The following is a 20,862-nucleotide window of genomic DNA, read 5'->3' as shown; positions in this document are numbered from 1 at the left end:
CCCTAAGGGGAATATCTTCCAGTGCTCACACTTCTAGTCTCCCATTCATATGCAACCAGGGTGAAACCTGCTTAACTAAGGGGACAAGTCATGCTTTCTACAACAAGACCAGCTCTCCTCTAAAGAAGAAGCAGCAAAAAATATTTTAGTTGGAGTGCTTGCTACCCCTTGTTCAGGGGCATAACTATAGCAGGGCAAGGGGAGACAGTTGTCTGGGGGCCCACTGCCTTGGGGCCCCCCCAGAGGCAAGTCACATGACTGACTCCCCCAGCCAAGCACCCGCCCGGGCTTCCTTCAGTTGGATTCATCCTCCAAAACTGATGTGAGTGTTAAGACCTGGAGCTACCAGAACAGCATGTCTTTCTCTAGTACCATTAAATGACCTGCATCGTCCACAATTTACAAAACCTTTAAAAAAATAATTTAGGATGATGTTCTATTGTGGCACATAGGAGATAGATAGATAGATAGATAGATAGATAGATAGATAGATAGATAGATAGATAGATAGATCGATCTTCAGTGAGTGGGGGCATTTTAAAATCTTGTCTCTGGGCCCACTCCATCCTTGCTACACCCCTCCCCTTGTTACCTTTTGGAGTTTATTTTTATATTATTATTATTATTATTATTATTATTATTACATTTATATCCCGCTCTTCCTCCAAGGAGCCCAGAGCGGTGTACTACAGACTTGAGTTTCTCCTCACAACAACCCTGTGATGTAGGTTATGCTGAGAGAGAAGTGACTGGCCCAGAGTCACCCAGCTAGTTTCATGGCTGAATGGGGATTGGAACTTGGGTCTCCCCGGTCTTAGTCCAGCACTCTAGCCACTACACCACGCTGGCTCTGCTTCTGTTATCTCTGCTCTGTTATCTGTTATCCCTGCTTCTCCACAACCGTCTGTGAACACTGGACCATTTTCAGCACAACCTTCAGTGAAACACAGTCCGATTCTCTGCTAGCATCGCTGAGTGCTAAATGAGATTCCAAGGCGACCCCAAGACATCAGGTCTGTACTCTTGGCCAGCATTTCCCAACCTGTATGCCATGGGACACTAGCCAGTATGACATGCTGAATCTTCCGATAATGCATCAGTGAGGATGCACTCTTCCAAGTACATAAGGAGGGCATCAGCTCCAAAAGTGGGGAGTAAACACCAGAAGTATTCTTCCCAGAGTATTATGGGGCAAGTCGACTCCAGGAGGGACACAGAGGATGGCTACAAATAAAAATAAAGATAAGAACAAGGAATTCTGGTAAGAACGAATCTGCCTACTTTCCTTGCACTATAATCTTAACTGATAATGATTGACTTCACAAGTTAGCCTACTTGCACCTCAAACCTTCACGCATCCGTCATTTATTTTGAATTGGGAAGGATGACATCATCACAAACTATGCCACTGAAGTGTCCCTGTGTGTCCCTACAACTGTACCAAATCTGGTTCAGATTGGTTAGGCGGCTCACAAGTTAACCGACTTCCAGCTCAAGCATTTACATGACCGCCATCTTGAATAGGGATGAATGACATCATCACAAACTATGCCATTGAAATGTCCCTATGTGTCCCTCAAGCTATAGCAATTTGGTTCAAATCAGCTAGATGGTCCACAAGTCGGCCCACTTGCACCTCAAACATTTACGCATCTGCCATCTTGAATCAGGGTGGATGACATCATCACAACCTTTGCCATTGAGGTGTCCCTACAACTATACCAAATTTGGTCCCAATGGATCCAGGCATTGCGAAGTTGATAGAGGGACAGACACAGACACACTGACACTGACACCAACAACCCCTGCTAACTTGGCAAAGAGGCACCTTTTAACATGGTGATTCTCTTTATTTAGCAGGGGGAGAGTACCTGGCCCTATCCACACCCAGCACAGTACTTCCAGTGACTGTTGCTGGTGTCTATCTTATGTTTCTTTTTCAATTGTGAGCCCTTTGGGGACAGGGATCCATTTTGATTATCTTAATGTTTTTGTTATTTCTCTGTGTGAGCTGCCCTGAGCCATTTTTGGAAGGGCGGTATAGAAATTGAATGAATGAATGAATGAATGAATGAATGAATGAATGAATAAAACACAGACGCACACAGGCACATGAGTGCACACATCTGGGTGATCTCATAAGCTTACTTTCCTTAAGGAAAGTAGGCTAATAAAAAGGAGGAAGGAAGCAAAAATAGATAGATGAATAAGAATTGTGTGGCAGCTTTGCCACTGTGGGGGGGAAAAGGTAATTGTGTTCAGGACACAATGTACCCCATTTTTTAAAAAAAAAACATAAGTGTACCATGCTGTAGGCAGCTGTTTGCAACGACAGATCCCAACAGCTCTCTGCAGATCAATAACCCCCATGCCTGCGGGTGTCCATGTGTAATGACAGACCCCTCACTCTGAAGGACACTTCCCAACATTCGCCACTGTCATGGCAAATGGTGATAAATAACTTGACCAGAGTCTCGGGACAACCAAGCGTGTCTCTGCACGGGCCTTCTCGCTGGACTGCTTTTGAGTGCCCCCAGCTTCGGCTCTTTGAAGGAAGCCTCAGGTGCTGTAGGCACCGTTACTCAGACGCCACCGGACCATCTATTGATTTCCACATGAAATCAATTGTTTCCATCACGTGAAAAATGACTGACATTGAACAAGAAAGCTTATAGGAAGGTCTTCCCTCATTGGAAGTCACACTCCAACTTATTGGACTGAAGGGCTCTTTGCTGTATAGATTTTCGAGCCATTGTCATTTTGGGTTGATTAATAATCCATCCTCTCACCATTTTACTCCCTTGATTATGTGATTGCGTTAAAAGAAAGTTGTCTATTCCCAAACCCTCAACATAGATTCTCTTTTGAGATAAAGGTAAAGTGTGCCGTCAAGTCGATTTTGACTCCTGGGCGCCCACAGAGCCCTGTGGTTTGCTTTTGGTAGAATACAGGAGGGGTTTGCCATTGCCTCCTCCCGCGCAGTATGAGATGATGCCTTTCAGCATCTTCCTATATCGCTGCTGCCTGATATAGTACCAGCGGGGATTTGAACCAGCAACCTTCGGCTTGTTAGTCAAGCATTTCCTTGCTGTGCTACTTAAGGTGGTGTGAGATACTGGGGAAGTATCTCAAAATATTTACCCCTGCTAACTGAACAAAGAAGCAGCTTTCTAAAACGTTCTTTATTTAGCAGGGGGAGAGCAAGCGTCCCTCTTGAACTCTAGCACAGCGGCTTCTGCTGGTTGTATTAATGTTGTTTCTTTTTAGAGTGTGAACCCTTTGAAGACAGGGAACCATCTTATTTATTTATAGGTCATTTTTCATTGTAAACTACTTTGAGAACTTTTGCTGGAAAGTGGTATATAAGTATTCAATGTGTTGTGTAGTAATTCAGACAAGCCACCTAATGGCGCAGCGGGGAAATGACTTGATTAGCAAGCCAGAGGCTGCCAGCTCGAATCCCTGCTGGTATGTTTCCTAGACTATGGGAAACACCTATATCGGGCAGCAGTGATATAGGAAGATGCTGAAAGGCATCATAATCTCATACTGCACGGGAGGAGGCAATGGTAAACGCCTCCTGTATTCTACCAGAGACAACCACAGGGCTCTGTGGTCGCCAGGAGTCGACACCGACTCAACGGCACACTTTACCTTTAGTATCAGGCCTTCCTCATTGCCACCGCGGCCGGGCAAGTGAAGCCTTTTTGGCCCTTTTTGGCCCTTTTTGGCCTCTATAATAGCGAGCGGCTGCCATTTTGGCAGCCGCCGTACATGCACAAATGTCCTCTGCGAGGTGTGGCCTCGTAGAGGGCATTTGTGCATGTGCAGTGGCTGCCAAAATGGCGGCCACTTGCTCTTACGGAGGCCCGAAAGGGCCAAAAAGGCTTCACTTACCCGGCCACAGCAGTGATGAGGAAGGCCAGCAGGGGGGAGAGGAAACCCGCATGGACACCCCCCTCCCCGGTGCAGCTACAGCAAGCCCCCTAAAACATTTTAAAATTTTTTTTAAGTTCACGGACTTGCTGGACCGGATCCGGCGGTCTGGTTCTGGTCCGACGGAACTGGGGGTGGTGGTTCAGTTCTACCACAAACCCCTGGACTGAACCGCCATACCACCAGACCTGTTCCGCACATCCCTGTATATCATTTCTGATTCCTACTCACATATTTTACATGTTATCTATCTGTAATACTGAAGAGATTTGTTTTTAAAAATGGCCTTACGATGGAAATGTTCTCTTGCCAGTGGGTATATACAATATCAACTTTAAAAATTGCTTATGGCTACAGTGCCTCTTATGGCTACAGTCATTGAAAAAGTGGTCACATATCTGATTCCATTACTCTTGGAATTGTCCTCATGTTACACCGCTCATGCCAGCAGGTAACTTATGCAAATGAGGTTTTGTGTGTGTGTGTGTGTGTGTGTGTGTGTGCAGAAACTGCCCATCTACATTGGATGTAGGCCTTGATATTAATTGCTGCTGCTGTTGGAATATGGAAAGGACGACTAAGGTATCAAAGCGTTGAACTTAGAGTAACAACATAATTGCCTCTCATAACTGAAGTAGCAAGCATGAATTGTCCCCTTTGCTAAGCGGGGTCTGCCCTGGTTTGCATTTGAATGGGGGATGATGTGTGAGCACTGTAAGATATTCCCCTTAGGGGATGGGGCTGCTCTGAGAAAAGCACCTGCATGCTTGCGTGCAGAAGGTCCCTGATTCCCTCCCAAGATAGGGCTGAGAGAGGCACCTGAAACTAGGAATGTGTGAGCAGGTTTGGAACCGAACTGGTTTGAAGAAGAACCAGTTCAGCTCGACCCCGGGTAGAACCAGCCCCCCCAGCCTGGTTTGTGGACCTTTTCTTAAAAATATGACCCAGGTCATGCAGAGGCCCATTGTGCAGGTGTGGCAGCCTCCAAAATAGCTGACATGCTGGGAGAACGGCCTGAACAGGTTGAAGAATGCCCAAACAGGGCCACTTTTTTGAGAAGGAAGCCTGGCGGGGGGAGGGGGGACCTCCGCGGACAATCCCCTTCTGCCTCAGAGAAGCACCCTCACCCCCAGGCCCTCCTGGACTGAACCGAACCAGGAGGGGTTCGCAGGGGTGCTGGTCTGAACTGGCTCGGTCCAGTTTGGGTCCGATTCAGACTCGAACCAAACCGGGCCAGCTAGTTCCATGCACACCCTTACCCGAAAACTTGGAGAAGCCGCTGCCAGTCTGTGTAGACAATACTGAGTTAGATGGACCAGTGGTCTGACTCAATTTAAGGCAATTTCCTATGGCCCTATGGTTTCTTTATCATCCAGAAAAAGATCCTTTGTCCCCCTAAATGCATCCCTCAAAGTAAACTTGCAAAAGCCAAAGTCTTCAAAATCTGAATGTGAATTCTGAATGCTTGCCAAACTTCTTATATATGTGATATTTCTGTTCAATTCTAACTCCTGAATTCTGTTGTTAGGACGAATTGAGGAGCCTGTTGGACATTCCTGGATATGGTTTCTCTTCTAGGTATATCAAGGCCTTCTCAGTGCTCCTCACCTGCCTTCCTCGACTACATTGCTGGCTTCTTTATATCCTGTGTAACCCAGTTGGAAAAAGTTTCGCCTTCTCTGGCTGCCCGAACACAGATCCACTTTGAACACAGGAGCCTCACTTTTTGAACAAGCAGCCCATCAAATATTTAGAAGGCCGCCAAAGGCAATTACATTAGAGGAGCTAGTTAAACACCCCCTACCCGAGGGCACCCCCCCACCATGGAAATCAAACAAATTGGACTCTTTTCACAATTGACACACACGATTTTACTTACGGTAAATAATTTAGTATTAAAAAGTAGAGAGACTCTCTGCCCTGCGTGTAATTTCTTCCACCCTTTCTTCGGTTCTGCGCTCCGCTGAAAGTCTGAGCGGTCGGGACGGAGCCTGCAGCCTCCTCTAATGCAGGAGATGGCGAGAGGGGTGTTTTGCTGCCTGGTTGACCCGTTAACAGATTCCCGTTCTTAATGGAAGAAGCTGCACGTGCGCCGGAAACTCACCAAATTGTCCATTTAAATCCTGCCCAGGATTAATGCCAAGGGAAAGAGAAAGCCCGCCACGCTATTTTCCCTCCTGGCACCTTCAGTGGGCAATTGCACATTTTAATTAAGCGCTCTCCTTCAGCATAAAGTGCAGCAGGTTCTTTCTTTTCTTTAAAAAAATAAATAAAAATAAAGGGTTTTACAGCCCCGATTAATTTCCTGCTTCCAGGGGCATCCTTATCATAATCAGCACCTTGGGGTTTTGCTTCCCCTGAGGATATGGTGGTTGGAAGAGTTGGCCTTCACCCTTCTTGGAAAGGCACTGGTGAAAGAGATGGGGATGGGGCCAGAGCTTGGAGGTACAGCATCTGCTTTGAGGGCAGAAGCTCCCTGGTTCGATCCCTGGCAGCATCTCCAGGTAGGAAAGACTCCTGCCTGAAACCTTGGAAAGCCGCTGCCAGTCAGTGTAGATGTAATCAGCGAGGTGGACCAAGAATCTGACTTGGTTCCTCATGTACATTTGGCACACGGTACAGCCACCTAATGGCACAGTGGGGAAATGACTTGACTAACAAGCCAGAGGTTGCCAGTTCAAATCCCTGCTGGTATGTTTCCTAGACTATGGGAAATGCCTATATCAGGCAGCAGCAATATAGGAAGATGCTGAAAGGCATCATCGCATACTGTGCAGCAGGTGGCCATGGTAAACCCCTCCTGTATTCTACCAAAGAAAAATCACAGGATTCTGTGGTCACCAGGAGTCGACATTGTCTTGATGGCACCTTTTACTTTACCTTTACATTCCTCTTAGGGCAGGCCTGTTCAGCTTAGGGCAGCTTAGCCGCCCCTGCCCCCAGCTGTTTTTGAACTACAACTCCCATAATCCCCAGCCACAGTGGCCCATAGCCAGGGATTATGGGAATTGTAGGCCAACATCTTCAGGAGAGCTGAAGTTGAGCAGCCCTGCCTTAGGGGATGGGGCCACTCTGGGAAGAGCACCTGCCTGCTTACATGCAGAAGGTTCCACGTTCCCTCCCTGGCAGCATCTCCAGATATAGCTGAGAGAGACTCCTGCCTGCAACCTTGGAGGAGCCGCTGCCAGTCTGTGAAGACAATACTGAGCTCGATGGACCTGATAGTCTGACTCAGTATATGGCAGCTTCCTATGTTCCTATGTTCCCAGATTTAACAACACTCTAGAATGAGCAGGCATGGAACTTGTGACATTCTATGCATCCAGAAAGTCCCCTTTGATGTCTTTCATTTGATAGATGTCGGAAATCAAAAGAAACCTTCAGCATGCATAATACGTCTGACTCAATATATGGCAGCTTCCTATATTTCTAATATCTCAAACTGGGTGAGAGAGCAGCTAAGTGGCAAATCTCTTTCCATATAAATACATAAAGTGATGTCTTTTGGGGCAAAAAAGAATCCCAGATTCAGATAGACACACATGAATTCTGAGCTGTTGGTGATGACCCTATACCTTGCAGCCTCGGTTATACGCTGCATAAATAGAGACAAAACAAATTCATTAAAAGAGGCTTCTTTACAAGTGGCGATTCTCTTCTCTTAAGAACGGGAAGAACAACTATCCCTATCCAATCCCAGCTCAGCGTGGCTGTTGCTGGTGTCTCCTTTAAGTTTCCTTTTAGGCTCAGAGTCTTTTTGGAATAGGGAACCCTCTGATTCATTTATTATTTCGCCATGTAAACTGCTTTGAGCACTGGGATGTGCACAAAACCAGTGTTGCAGGTCCGGTTCGAATCTGCACTGGATTTGAACCGATCCGACCTGGTTCAGTTTGGGTTCTTGTCAAACCAGTTTGAACTGGTTCGGAGCTCAACTGGTAAAGGGGAATCCGGTGATTCCCTAAGCCTGGAGGAAGCTTCCTTAAACCTTGAGGGGGTGGGAGGGGAGTAATTTAGTACTTATAAGTACTAGTGGTGGCGGCCACAGGGGATGTAGCAGGGGCAGTGACAGCTCACCCCCACTCCTGCCAGCCTCCCCAGAGTAGCCAGGGCTGGCGACAGCCCGGTTCAGGCCTTCTCTGGCTCAGTTTGGACCTCCGCACACACGTGGAGGCCATTTTAGCGATCTCTGTGCATGCTGGTCCAGTCCGATTCAACCCGGAACCTGTCGAGCCGAGCCATGTCGAGCCCGACTCGATCTGAGCCGGCTCGCACACCCCTACATAGTCGTAGTAGCAGTAATAACAGTAGTAGTAGGCACTCTGAAGAGATCCAGTCCTTCTCTTGCCATAGCAAGCGGCCTCAAAGCTATCAAGTCCTTTGTGAAACTGAAGAACACTTTAAACACATCAAGATGCTTGATACTGAGTCCGAATATTGGTCCATCTCACTGAGTTACTGCATACTCTGACTGGCAAGGTCAACAGGGGTGATGCTAGGCACTTAAAAGATCCGGGGCCCAGGCCCACAGCCCCCCCTTTTGATAATTAAATGCAATCAAACCACCACCACCCAGAATAGTTATGGATGTTTCTTAAAATCCCTGATATTATAAAACAGCACATCCGAAGATGGAGGCAGCAGAATGCTGGGTGAAGCCAGGAATTCTCTCCTACGTTCTGTGCAGGTGCCTTCACTCCTGCATGGCCCTTCTGAAAAAGATAATGGAGGAAGGAGGTGGCGGATGAGGTCTGAAGCTATGAGCAGTTCAGTGGGGGCCCATGCCCCATGACCCCTGCTGCTGAGTGACAGCACAGAATGGCCGAAACTATCCAAGTTCTTCGGCAGCAGCGGTCTTTTCTTGCCCAGAACATAAGAACATAAAAGCATAAGACAAGCCCTGCTGGATCTGGCCCAAGGCTTATCGAGTCCAGCATCCTGTCTCACACAGTGGCCCACCAGATGCCTCTGGGAAGCCCACAGGCAAGAGGTATATGCATGCCCTCTCTCCTACTGCTACTCCCCTGCAACTGGTAAACCGGAAACCCATTTTCTACGGAAACCCGAGAATGACTTTTAATGCAAGATGCCAGAGAGCAAACCTGGGGTCTTCCCTATATACCACCTTCAGTGGTGTAGCGGGGAAATGCTTGACTAACAAGCAGAAGGTTGCCGGTTCAAATTTCCACTGGTACTATATCAGGCAGCAGCGATATAGAAAGATGCTGAAAAGCATCAGCTCATACTGCGTGGGAGGAGGCAAAGGAAACCCCTTCTGGATTCTACCAAAGAAAACTGCAGGGCTCTGTGGGCGTCAGAAGTCAGAATTGACTTGATGGCACACTTTACTTTATCTACCCCTGAACTATGGAGCCAAAGAGTTGCACCTCTGGCCATGTTGAAAGCCCTTTCGCTATAGATGCTCCATGCAGCTGTTGTGTTTAAAACGCTCTTTATGTCCCTGTCCATGTGCCGCTTATGGACTGGCACATGTGTAAGAGCCTTGTAGACATTATGCAGGCTGGAGTGGTTACATGGACGGATGGATTTTTGAGTAGCTATAGTCATCTTTACATTGGCCCAGTGTGTGCTCTTCGGAGAACAAGTTGCTTCTCCTGTGTCTGTGTGTTTGTGTTTACAAAATACTTTTTAAAAAATCAATTAAGGCCTTTTTTTATTTTGTAGCCAAACAACACAGGGGAGGGAGCAGTACACAGCCTATACTTCTTTTTAATCTGCCTCTAGCAAAATATCATTACTTTAGTAAAGATGGAGAATAACAAAGAGAAAAACAGGCAAGAGAGAGAGAGAATTGTCCCCCTTTTTCTTTTGCATTCTGAAGCTTGATAAATGCTTTGATTCTTTGTTTGGGTCAGTTTAAAAGATTTTGCTTTTATTTTTTAAAAAAAGATACTGTTTAATCATATGGGTCGGTCAATCATTTTATTACAGTCAGCCACCAGACACAAAGTAGTTATAAATATACAATGGAAATACAATAAAACAACATGAGATCATATCACTGATTATAAACACACACACACACTGCTATCCATGATATAACTAGGGTTGTGCATGGAACAGTAACAGTTTGGTTCAAATTCAAACCAAATTCAAACCAAACCACTTGGGCCACGAACTGGTTCATAAGAACTGGCAGTGGTTCAGTTTGAACCGGTTCAAACCAGTTCAAGTGTTTTATTTGTTATGGGGAATCCATGTCAATTTTGTGTTGATGTAAATGACCTTCGTTCATGCACAGAGGTCAAACTGGTTCGAACCAGGTCAAACCAGGTCGAACCGGTTCAACCCAGTTCAAGTGTTCTACTTGTAATGGGGAATCCATGCAAATTTTGTGGTGCTGTAAATGGCCTCTGTTCATGCACAGAGGTCTCGCATATGGGCCCCACACATGTGTGGAGGCTGAAACCAGGCCACCAGTGCGAGGTGGGGGTGGGGAATGCCACAGGACTGAGAGAGGCCACTGCCGCCACCATGGAACCACCCATGCTGCCACTAGGGATCTGCCGCCACCACCACAGCCACAGCGGGTAAGGTGCCCTCTCGCCCACCCCCAGCCCCTTTTTAGATAATCACCCCTTTGTTTGTAAAGGGGAATTGGTACTGGATTCTGCTTTACTAGTAAAGCACTTGAACCAGTCAAACCGGGTCCAGTTTGGTTCAAACTCAGACCAACATCCTCTTTTGCAGGGCTGGTCCAGTTCGAGCTCAAACCAATCGAACCGGTTTTGATTCGAACCAATTCCATATACAACTATCACCTAAAAAAGTATGTACTTCTAGAGAGTTAATCAAGAAGAAACAATATATCAGCAGCAATATATACAAGAAGAAACAATACATCAGTCATATAGGTAGACACCCTGTTTTAAGAAAAAAACAATGCACGTCGATCTAAATTTTATTTTTAAAAAACTGCAAAATCAGTGTTTTATCTCTCCAGAATGTTTTACTGTATCTCTCCAGAATCAATGAACTATCTAGGATTCTGAACTTTTTGGTCTATCTGTAAGAATGTCCAAAACCCTATGAATAAATACGGCTTTCAGTCAACCAGTTTTTTTAAAAAAAAATTTTTTTAATGTGAATTGTTTTCTGTGGTATTCTTTAGAAGGTCTTCACATCAGGTGTTCGTTCACACAAAATGTTATGCTTCAGTGCAGGAAAATAGCACAGAAATCTGCAAAATGGGGAAACCGATGGTTATAAAACCTTACATATTGGCTGCATGTGTGCTATCTGTATCTAAAATGTGGTCATTGAAGGGGTGACCAAGTTTATTTACAATGGGACAATTCCCAGATCATAATAGTAATTGTCGGTATTAAGCACCTTTAATGCACACAGTTCTTTGAAATTTTTATTTTCTCTACAGCTTCTTAGCAGTTATTATATATATTAATATTTGTCCAGTCCTGTATAAGGTAAGTCTTATACAAACCCTGCCTGGGACTGAGATGAATAAATGTATTTAAGAGCTAGAAATTGTACTGTACTGAAGTACTGCATGCAAAACAGATGTCTACCACCCACTTTGAGTCTAAGAAATTATTTTTAGGTGTATAGTAAAAAGTGGGGGGGAATGGACGTTTGGGCAAAATAACTAGTCCTCCTCAGAATGAACCTTTTTAAGATGAAGGGGTAAGGCAACACAAGTTAAGAAATCCCAGTTCAGTTTCTATTCTGTGAAAAGCAGAGAAAGCATAAATCGTGTGTGTGTGTGTGTGTGTTTTCACCCCGCCTCCCCACACACTTAGCAATTTATTCTATCATCCAGTCTTTGGCAAGCAGTTCTCCATAGACATAGTGCACAGTGACTCCATTTTCCCATTAGGGGAGAACCTAATGATTCCTATGGGGAGATGAAGGAGGGTGAGTGGGGGAAACCATTTCGGGGGGGGGGGGGTGAGAACGTCACCAAATATCTGGTAAAGGAAAAGGCCAGCTGACATCAGTAATCCGGATCTTTACATCTGGAGTGGGTACTTCCTGGGAAGGATAACTTTGAAAGATATTTGGGAGAGGGGACCCTTCTTAATCTTTTCCCCACCATAAGCTGGGGCACTCTCTAAATCTCTCCCCAGAAACTAGGTCAGGCGATGAGGCCATAGCTAAGTGGCAGAACATCTGTTTTGCATACAGAAGGTCCCAGTTTCAACCTCTGGAAGGATCACTGCTGCCAGTCTGTGTTGGCAATACTGAGCAAGGCGGACCAATGGTCAGACTCAGTCTGAGGCAGCTTCCTATGATTTGTACTGGATTTACATCCTTCTAAACCACCTTTTGTCTGAAGGCCCACAAGGCAGGGGGGCTAGAGGTGTGTCTGCCCCCCCCCCAAATTTTACTCTGTCCTCATTTGTTTGCAAATAAGTATAAGTACTTCCGGCTGCAAAGTGTCTACTCTGCTCCCCCTCCTTTGTGTGTGGTGTCTCCCCCTGGAACATTTAACCTGGCTGTGTTAGTCATTTCCAAACCACAATACAGTCCTATGAAAAAACAAATAAACAGCTTAAAAGGACAGTGAGAAGCAAGTCACGGACCTGCTAGCACTGAGTTGGAGTTCTCAAGGTGTGCTGTTGTAACTCAAACACCCTGCTCTTTCCTTGCATGCCTCCTTCTTCCCAGGATTTTGACACTGGGAGACCAAGTGCCTGCTTGGCTTGGAAGAGCTGGCTTGCGGTCTGCATTGCAAGGATAGCTGGGCGGCGGGGGGGGGGGGGGGGGGGCGTGATAGGAAGGAACATAGGAAGCTGCCTTCTACCCAGTCAGACCATTAGCTCAGGACTGCCTACACAGACCGGCAGAGCCCTGTCTTGAAGATGCTGCCTGGGAGGGAACCCAGAACCTTCTGCATGCAAGCAGGCAGGTGCTCCTCCCAGAGCCTCCCCATCCCCTGAGGGGGATCATCTTACAGTGTTCGCACCTGTAGACTCCCATTCAAATGCAACCAGGGCAGCCCCTACTTAGCAAAGGGGGCAATTCATGCTTTCTACCACAAGACCAGCTCTCCTGGCGTGAGCGAGCAAGGTCCCCCCCCCGCCCCCACAAATGGCTTACCTCCCACAGTCCCCCATTTCTGTTTCAGAAACCTAAGAAGTCGGGCACAGCTCGCCCACCCAGAAATACACTCTGCCCCTTCCGTGCCTCCACCCTCAGTTTTGTGGCTTGCCATCCACACCCCTCAATTTTTAGTTCGCCACTCCCCCCCGCCCTTTCTGTTTCAGAAATCTAATACGTGGGGGAAACCTGGCCCACCCATAGATACACTTTACCCCTTCTGTGCCCCCCACCTCAGTCTTTGGGGTTGCCAAGTCCCATAGTGTGGTTTGCCCCCCATCGCCCCCCCCCATTAGCTTGTCCTACCCAAGCTTGTCCTCTCCCTCCCCTTTGTGGCTTGCCCCCGCCCCCCGTTCTGTGTCAGGCATCTAATACGTGGGACACGCGTCTCGCCATCCATACATGCCCCTCCTGTGATGTCTCCCCCCCCCAGTCTGGTGCTGCTTGGACGCGCCGCTCCACCTGCCTCTCCGACTCCGGGACTAGGGAGCGTGGGCGGGGCCCGTGCCGCCGCAAGGCCAATGAGCGGGCGCGGCGGCGGCCGGGCGTGGCCAGGGCGGCTCTATAATGTCATTGATAGTGCCGGAGCGGCCGGCAGAGACAATAAGGCGAGCCGGGCTGGAGCGTCTCCTCCGCCGCCGCCTCCTCGCCCTACCCGCCGCCACCATGATGTCCATGAACAGCAAGCAGGCGTTCAGCATGCACCCCATCCTGCACGAGCCCAAGTACACTCACCTCCACTCCAGCTCCGAGGCCATCCGGAGAGCCTGCCTGCCCGCCCCGCAGGTGAGGAGAAGGGGCGAGAGGGGTGTCCGACGGGACTTAAGAGGGGAGGGGGGCGCGCCTGTGGACGTGGAGGGGACGGGGGGTCAGCGTTCTGCGACTGGACGAGTCCCCTCGCTTCAGGCTCACTTAGACCGTTTTCTGAAGGACGCCTCCCCCCCCCTCAGTACACGAGGGTTCCTGAAAATATGTGCATGGGGGGCGGAGGAAGTGGTTAAATGTTTGGGGTGGGCTGGCACGTCTGACATTTTCTAGGGAGAGGTTCTAAAAAGCCCAAGGGGGGTGGGGGTTGGAGGTCGCTGCCCTCTGTTGCTGGACCAGTGGCAGCACCGGGGGGGGGGAATTAAGGGGGGCACAGAAGGGGAGAAGTGCCATTGAGGGTGGGCAAGCTGTATCCCACATATTAGATTTCTGAAACAGAAAGAGGGGCTGGGGGATCTACTTTGGGGGTCCCTCTGGAGTCACCTCTGCGCTGGACTCCCAGGGAACGGGTCCGACCCTTGTGGGGGGCTTTTGGGCGGGGGGTGAAGATGTCTGGAGGTGGGGACTGTCTGCCGTCTGGGGAGAGGGAAGGTGGGCTCGTCCCCACCTCGCCCGAGAGGGTTGCTTGTTCCCGCAGCGACCCCAGCAGCCCCTCCGTCTGAGCCCTGTGTCGGTCTCTCCGTGCCCCTCTCTCCCCTCCCCGCAGCTCCAGAGTAACTTCTTCGCCGGCCTGGATGAAACTTTGCTGCGCGGCGCGGAGGCCCTGGCTGCCGTGGACATCGTCTCGCAGAAGAGCCACCCTTTCAAGCCGGACGCCACCTACCACACCATGAGCAGCGTCTCCGTCTCCTGCACGCCCACCTCGTCCACCGTGCACCTGCACCACCCGTCGGTGCTGAGCGGCCACGCGCACCACCACCACCACCACCACGCGCACCACCAGCCGGCGCAGGGCCTGGATAGCGACCTGCTGGAGCACCTGAACTCGGCCCTGCCGCTGCCGGACGTGGGCGCCGCTCCCGCCCACCCGCACGCCCACCCGCACGCCCACCTGCCGGCCCTCAACGCCATGGGGCACCCGGCGCACGGGCAGCCCCCCATGGGCATGGGCCCCCACCCGCCGCACGGCCTGGCCTCGCACACGGTCCTGGCCGGCCCGGAGACCGAGACGGACCCGCGGGAGCTGGAGTCCTTCGCCGAGCGCTTCAAGCAGCGGCGCATCAAGCTGGGGGTGACGCAAGCCGACGTGGGCTCGGCGCTGGCCAACCTCAAGATCCCCGGCGTGGGCTGCCTCAGCCAGAGCACCATCTGCCGCTTCGAGTCGCTGACCCTCTCGCACAACAACATGGTCGCCCTGAAGCCCATCCTGGAGGCCTGGCTGGAGGAGGCCGAGCGGGCGCAGCGCGAGAAGCTGGCCAAGCCCGAGGTCTACTCGACGGGCGACAAGAAGCGCAAGCGCACCTCCATCGCGGCGCCGGAGAAGCGCTCCCTGGAGGCCTACTTCGCCGTGCAGCCGCGGCCGTCGTCGGAGAAGATCGCCGCCATCGCCGAGAAGCTGGACCTCAAGAAGAACGTGGTGCGGGTTTGGTTTTGCAACCAGAGACAGAAACAGAAGCGGATGAAATTCTCCGCCGCCTATTAAGCAGGGGGTGGGGAGCGGAGGAGAGGGCAGCGGACCCGACGGGCGGGCTGGGCGGCCAGGGAAGGAGCCTGGGTTTCCAGAGAGAGAGAGAATTCAGAGCACCCAGAATAAAAACCAGAATTCAGAGGACTCCGAATTTTTTAAAAAAACACCCACAATTTAGAGCTCGGAATTTCGACGGGAAGGAAGTCACTCCAAAGGCAGAGCGGCACACACACCCCGCCCCGCCCAGTCCCGGCCTGAACTGGAACCCTCTGGCTGCAGTCCCGGACGACTGAGCCCCATTCCGAGAGAATACTATAAAGACTCTTCTTTTCTAAATAAAAGAACAATGCAAATATTAAAAAAAAAAAACATTATACAGGAGAAAAACAAAAGTACGCTACTGTACCCTAATCCTGGTGAGTGAAAAAGTTGAGTCTTTTTCGTGGGTTGGTTCCCCCCCCCCTCCCCCCTTTTGGTTGGCTTGGATTTTTATTGTTTTTAAAAACAAGACTTGATCTTACCATCCCAGACCTGTGTGTAAAAAAACAGGGAAGAGAATGAAACTTGAAATGAGGACATAAAAGAAAAAGACAATCCTCATTTTCCTTTGGCAATCGCAAAAGCGACGTGACCTTTCATGTTTGGGCCCTGCTGACTTCAGTTTCATTGCTTTTTCTCGTTGCTTCTTCTTCACCCGTGGGGGGGGGAATACGGGGGGGGGTCCTTCAGTCCCCTTCACGCCAAAGGGCAACCCTCCCTCCCCTCAACCCCGCCCCCCACTTTCCATCTCACGCATGCTTCGGTTTTCTCACCTTTTCCTCATCCGGCAGCAAAAAAGGAAAAGGGGAAGGGGGAAAAAACCCCATCGCATTGTTCGCAATAAGGCTTCTGTTTCTACCTCATCAGTTTGAAAAAAAGAGGGAGAGGGGGAGAGAGAGAGAAATGAAATCTAAGAAAAGCGGTTTTTCGCGGAGCGGCAACATTCAAGATTCTTGGCTGATTTGGAAAACGTGTTTGTGTCTTTTTTTGTGGGGGAGGGATTTATGAATTTTTGATTTTCCTTTCACTTGAAATATTTAAATATTTAATGTCTGTATAATTTCACTGTAAAAAAAAAAGAAAAAAGAGAAACGCTTTGACAATCAAACCATTAAATATGGCGTGGATGACTCTTTAACCCTAAGGAATGGAGACAGGATTTCATTAGGGGCGGGGTGCATATCCTTCGGGTGGCAAAGATTTCTTCTTCTGTATCTGGCGATTTGAGTGGTGACTGTAGCGCAACGAATTCCCTGTTTCGGCCATCCAGCCTAATTTTTATGTAAAGTTTACCGTTCACTATAGCTAACAAAACTTAAGTCATTGTCAGAGAAAGAATGATTTGTAAAGGGTTTAACTTGGCACTTTTAAGGCAAGTTTTTTAAATTTTATTTTTCGCATGGCCTTTTTAATAGGAAAAAATGTTCTCCGTTTAATTTTTTTTAAGGGGAAAAAAGAATATACTATCTCTTTGTGTGTGAGAGAGAGACCGAGAGAGAGAGAGAGAGAGAGAGGAAGAAAGATGAATGCAAATTTGTGTTCCTGCCTGTATGATCCAGAATTTCAAATAAACCATGTTCGTTTTACCTCGCCCCGCTACGCAATTTTGGATAATCCGGAGGAAAGGGGATTTGAACAAGCGGGGCTAAATAGAATCCAGACCCTATAAAAGCAGAGGGTTAAAAAAAAAGTTAGAGGGGTTTGTGTGTGTGTGTGTGTGTGTGTGTGTGTGTGTGTGTGTGTGTAAGAGAGAGAGAGAGAGAGAGAGAAATTCGGCCGGGGAGGTATCTACCTAACTCTTGGAGTTATAAAGTGAATTCATTGAAAATGATGCCATCAAAAGGAAACGATTAAAGACCTCGCGAGTGGGAGGTAGTTTCTGCCTCTCTGTTACCGCGCAGTAACCCCCAACTTCAGACAGTCCTCTGGGAAGTTTATAGCTGTCCAAAACCAGTTTCTAGAAGCAAAGAAGAGTGGAGTGTTTACTAAAAGCACTGTGGAAGTTTTGCTCCGTAGCCAGATATTGTAAGTTTTCTAGGCTCTCCACCAACAATAAGAAAAAAATTTGGGAGGTGTTTTTTTTTGGGGGGGGGATGTGTGTGTCTGGTTCTTTTCGTCTTTTCAGTTGCTTGGGGAAATAGGCTGGGAATTCTCGTAGCCATGGGCACAGAAGCCCCGACACACGGAAATGGGAGAAATGTTTCATTAAGGGCTACAAAATGAGTGGTCAAAATAAATCTTTTGAAGCTGAAATGCTTTCCATTAAGTCGAGTCTGCAAATGAGAAGGGGCAACTGACAGAAAGCAGTAAACAGTTTGTAGGGTGGTTTGGGATTTTTTGGGTGTGTGTTTTTAAATTTTCCTGGGGTGGGGCTGAGGATGAATACATCGGGAAGTCTTTCATAGATTGATTTCCGGAGTACCAGGCTTGCTACCTTTTTGACTGGCTTTGTTCCAACTGTATTCTGTTTTAGCTGCTTGTGTGGGCCAATCCGAACCTTCAGTTATTATTAGTGATATTCTTATTACCCATCCTTCCGCCTCAGGGCCATGGTTTCCTTCCTCCTTTTATCCTCACAACAACCCTGAGAGGTAGGTTAGGCTGAAGGAAGGGAACTGGGCCAGGCCAGCCAACGAGCTTCTTGACGGTGGGAGGATTTGAACCGGGGTCTCGCTGCTACTGGCCTGCCATGCCTAACCATGGCACTACTACACTGGTTTCCTTCTGATCCTGGGGTGGAGAAAGTCCGGAGTGAGGTTAATCCGAAGCAGTTCCGAAAGAAGGAAAGCATTTCAAGTTTTTGTGTGGAGGGCAAAGCGGAGTTGAGGGAGATTCATACCGAAGTTCAAAGACCATAAAATACGGCCCCGCCCTTCGCAATTTAAAAAACGTTCGTTGTGGTTCCTTGTTTATACCTCAGAGATTTTCCTTTCTCCCCAAATGGCGCTCCTACATTGAATTACTCCCAGGGTTTCAACCAAAACTTGAAGCAGGTAAAGACTGGAGAGATTTAGATGTATCTTTCTATCAGGCCTTTCTTTCCTCAGGCCTTCCCCGTCCTCCTCACCTCAAAAAGTGTCTCCTGCTACATCCCACACACAGAATGAGTTTCCCCGCTTATATTTCTTTAAAAGTGTTGTATCCCGCCTTTCTCTTTTCAGACCCGAGGGGGCTTACTTCACTATTAACATAATAACAAACCTGAGAAAGACAATTCCGCCTCCCATCATCCACTCTCTGTCTTCCCCCTCCATCAGACTGCCCTTACCGGTTGGATAATGACAATGACAAGCCGAAGGGAGCCTCCATAGCTAGAGACAGTGTATCTTTGATTGCTGAATGCCGAGCGCAAGGAACCGGATGTCATGTGACTTTGCCAGGGCATCTGACTGACACATATTCTGACAGCTCCCTTGGTCAAAACAGTTCTGAATAGGACTTGGGGTGAAAGGCATTAAAGAACTGAAGACCTTAAGGCATAAAAGAACTGGAGTGACTTCGATTTTGGAACCCTAACGAAGAGCAGTTTGCCTTTCCGGCTTCAGACACAGAACTGAACACTCTCAGCTGAGAGAGAGAGAGAGAGAGAGAGAGAGAGAGAGGCAAATAAAGACATATTCTTGCGATAATTTTTCTGGTGAGCGAGAAATCGAATCTTCTTGATATCTTTTGAGATCCAACCTATCCTTCGGTTACTCGCAAGTAGGTTCTGCTGAATTCGATACGTTGGTTAAGAAAATCAAAGGAAAAGGTCTTCCTTGGGGAAGAAATATTTTCTCTTGGATTCTGCTGCCGTATATTCTTGTGAGTCGTTCCCTGCGCGAAGGATTTCAAGAGGCATAACACAACTGTCGCTATGTAAAGCCTTGCTTTGCATCCAAAAGATATCCCAGGTGAGTCCCTGATATCTCCAGGTCAGACCCTTGTCCGAAATTCTGGAGAGCCGCTGCCTGCCAGTGCAGATTCCATTGAGCTAAGCAGACCATGGGTCCGACTCAGTAGGAAGCAGCTGCATAACTTCCTCTATATATTTCCAGCATTTCTTTGGAAGAAGAAACCACACCGGTCCTGGCACTCGGCAGCCACAAATCCATAGTATTATTTGCAAGAAGCCTTGTGCATCCTGTGGGCTTTATTAAAGGAGAGAAGTTTTCTCCATCCTGGGAGAAACTCTCGTTGAAATCAATGGAACTTCTTTCCCAATCAACATGTCTGGGATGGAGTTCTGTGCGAGCCTCCCAAATAAATTGGCCAGGTTGGAAAGCGGGAGAATCTTCCGAGAATAACCAAGCGGAACCCAACGGAGCACCATCGATTTCGGGTTTCTTTGGCTTTCATTTCACGTGAACTCTTCCCAGGCCTGTAGAACTTCAATGCAAAAAATGTGCGTTGACAATCATCAGACCTTTGCATTTGATCCCGTTTCATGACCTTATAAAACCAGCCAACCAATCCGTGGATCGAGTTTATAAATGGGAGGCGGGTTTGGGTCTCTCGATTTTGGTTCTTTCTTCACCCTCCCCCACCCCTGATGGTTTCCATACTAAATCATCCCATTATGATCCTACGCTCCCTTGACTAGGGAAACTCAATTATTTCTCCTTATTTCTGTGTAAACGTCTTAGGATTTACATGCACTACAGATCTGGGGGCCGGGGAAAGAGTAAACTTAAATACAACATGTACAAACGACAGAAGTTTTTTTTTTTGTTTTTTTTAAATAAAATTAAAAGCGAATCTCTTATTATTTTGTAAGTATTTAATTAGAGGCTTCCCAAGAAGACGTGTTGGTTTTGTTTGACCGACGTAGTAGAGATGTGCTCCGGTTTCATTAAAATATTTATTTTGTATGCATGAGGAGGGAAACGTTGTGTCTGTGTGTTCTGTGGACCTTCGAATAAACGGCGCCTTAGCGGCCCCATTTCCTCCACGGCCGTGGTTAACCCGGGGGTGGTGGGTAAGCCGAGAGGAAAGCAACACACTGAGCGGAAAGCCATGAAAAAAAGAAATGGTTAAATCTCTTGCGGCAAAACAGAACACAGAAGTTTCACGCACGGAGTCAGTAGCTGGCAACTGTGCATTCTCTCACTCTCACCCTGGTGCCCATCTAGCTTTGCATTGCCGACACTGACTGGCAGCGTCCCTCTCCTGGTTTCGGATGGATATTTCCCAGCCAAGCACATAGGAAGCTGCTTCCTACTGAGTCAGACCCTTGGTCCATCTAGCTTACAGTTGTCTATTCTGACCGACAGCGGGTCTTCAGCTTTTCAGACGGGGTCTTTCCCCTCAGTACTTGGAAATGTCGAGAGTTGAACCGGAGATCTTCTGTGTGAAAACTTAAGCAGATCCTCCTCCGGTGAGCTTTGGCCCTTTCCCTAGATATAATCCCACTGCTATATAGGAAGAGCTCTGCTGGG

At 48.2% G+C, this 20,862-nt stretch overlaps 1 protein-coding gene across 1 annotated transcript; it reads left to right on the top strand.

The window, feature by feature from the left end:
* Positions 1 to 13,627: 13,627 nt before the first annotated feature.
* Positions 13,628 to 15,556, top strand: LOC128335647 (brain-specific homeobox/POU domain protein 3-like). Its single transcript, XM_053274257.1, has 2 exons — positions 13,628 to 13,800; positions 14,486 to 15,556. The coding sequence occupies exons 1-2, from the start codon at positions 13,681 to 13,683 to the stop codon at positions 15,419 to 15,421; spliced, it is 1,056 nt and encodes a 351-aa protein (XP_053130232.1). The 5' UTR covers positions 13,628 to 13,680; the 3' UTR covers positions 15,422 to 15,556.
* The last annotated feature ends 5,306 nt before the right edge of the window (positions 15,557 to 20,862 follow it).

Source organism: Hemicordylus capensis, chromosome 11 (genome assembly GCF_027244095.1).
Source record: "Hemicordylus capensis ecotype Gifberg chromosome 11, rHemCap1.1.pri, whole genome shotgun sequence".
NCBI lineage: Eukaryota > Metazoa > Chordata > Lepidosauria > Squamata > Cordylidae > Hemicordylus > Hemicordylus capensis.
The sequence above is the reverse complement of the archived record's forward strand: the minus strand, read 5'-3'. Positions and strand labels throughout refer to the sequence as shown.